Here is a 2068-nt window from a genome sequence, read left to right on the forward strand (position 1 = left end):
AATTTAGGATTTAAAAACATCTTTAGAAAGACCCGCGGCTATTGTACGTATTATCTATAAATTGTCAACATATACATGACTTGATTTGTACATTTATTAAGCATTGTGTTAAAGCGGCCATCAGCAATAAGTTATTGTTAGATAAATCGTTTCATGTAATAAACGTAAGGAAACACCTTTATATCTCTACCGGTCCACTCTAAATTAGTAAAGTTCCCGATCTTCTATTTTTTTTTTTTAGAAACGACCGTATTTGTCACGTTATAAATAACCCTCTTGATGGACTCTGTTTTGAAGGCTTACAGTGAAACGATGCTTATTTCAAGATTAAGTTACTGAAATACTTAGTTGGGAAAAGTGCAGAATTGCTTTTTTCAACAGAAAAAAAAACTGAAGGCCGCTTTAACTGTCGTAAACATATTCCATATATGCGCGTAACTATTTAGTACGCAAAACATTTTAGTGAATAGTAGGCCAATCTATGCAGTATAAATGCAATACGACTTAGCCCAGCTATATCCACTTACATTTGTTTTTATTAAGTTGCTAAGAGTCATAAACAAGTCCATACAAAATGCTAAATTCCAAAATTAATCAATTGTAAATCAAGTACGCAAAAGCGTTTCATATATTTTCTGTTTTATTTAATGTTTAAGATATTAATATGAAAGACATAAACAAAGAAATTGATTGACGAACAATTGATCAAAATTAAAAAAAAATTGTGAACAATCAATATTTTGAAAAGATTTAAAGACGCATGAATACCAGTAACATGAATATAAATATATGTTTAGAACTAACGTCCATTCTCCTTTAGAGAAAGTAACTCCTCCCCATTATCTACAGGTGTGTCGGAGTCTTTAACAGTGGTTAAAGTTGTAAGTTCTCTTTCGGTATTCCAAAAGCTGCCGGAGTGACTGAGAACTTCTTTTCTACGTAAACATCGTGTCCAGGTCATTCGTAACAGAAGCGTTCTAAATTTCTTTCCAACCGCTGTATAAATGATAAAATTCACTGACGAATTCAACACAAACAATGTATTACTGACACATGTCCATTTCATCAAAAATTCGGGATCAAAAAATTGAAATTGTGCAATCAGTCCTGGTGTTTGGCAAACTATAAAAACTGCCACAATTATAACCAGTACTATACTTAAGTTAAATTCTGTGTTTTCATGAGTATTTGTTAAACTTCTTCTCTGGCGCATACGCATTAATTCCATGATTAATAACGTATTTAGAATTCCTAGCAATAAAAGCGGAAGAATATATATCAAAATTGTATAAAGCCACTGCGAATAAACAACAGTATAAAATTTGCTTTTGCCGAACTCCGTTGTTATAACAGTGTAACAATTATTGCCACATTTCATAATTCCTGTTTCAAAACACCGTGGAATGTTATAAGCTGCCGAAAACACTGACGTAATGCCAATGGTTATGAAGGCATTGCGTTTATTACATATATTGATTGATTTAAAAGGGAAACATATTGCGATGAACCGTTCAACAGATACGGCAACTGTAGTCCAAACATTTAGTGTCTGCAGGGCCATTACGAGATAATTTGTCGGTGCATATATGTGTGGATATATGACATCGTTAAATAACCAATGTTTAGAACTACGCTGAGTTATCGAAAGCACTGAAAGTCCCATGATTGCTCCGACAATAATACCCGTGTCTGTGATCACCAACGTTCTTAAGAAGTACACTGTGGTCGATTTCATTTCCCTTCTGAACAGAATAATCCCCGTTAAAATATTTCCAAATATTCCAATTATACCGATCACTAGCATGATCACTCCCCAAAATATAAACATAAGTTGTAAGACATTAGATCCATCATCCTGAATATTTTCATCACCATAGGTCAAATTGACCTTCAGATTTAATTCATTTACAGGCATCGTACGTAGTTATCTATACAGCATACCAGATGTCAACTAATTCTCATTTACATCATTTGACACCTGAAATAAAAGACATAATGTAAATTAGACATAATGATAAAACGAAACCAAACCTCTGAAGACTTCAAACGCCGTATACATTTTAGGGCC

At 33.2% G+C, this 2068-nt stretch overlaps 1 protein-coding gene across 1 annotated transcript; it reads right to left on the reverse strand.

The window, feature by feature from the left end:
• Positions 1 to 616: 616 nt before the first annotated feature.
• On the reverse strand, positions 617 to 1979 carry LOC132736580 (FMRFamide receptor-like; the record flags this gene model as incomplete). Its single annotated transcript, XM_060723736.1, is given in 1 exon segment — positions 617 to 1979. A coding segment is annotated over 1 exon segment (1116 nt). The 3' UTR covers positions 617 to 799.
• Positions 1980 to 2068: the final 89 nt, after the last annotated feature.

Source organism: Ruditapes philippinarum, unplaced genomic scaffold, assembly GCF_026571515.1.
Source record: "Ruditapes philippinarum isolate M1 unplaced genomic scaffold, ASM2657151v2 ctg3402_1_1_1_1, whole genome shotgun sequence".
Taxonomy (NCBI): Eukaryota; Metazoa; Mollusca; class Bivalvia; order Venerida; family Veneridae; genus Ruditapes; species Ruditapes philippinarum.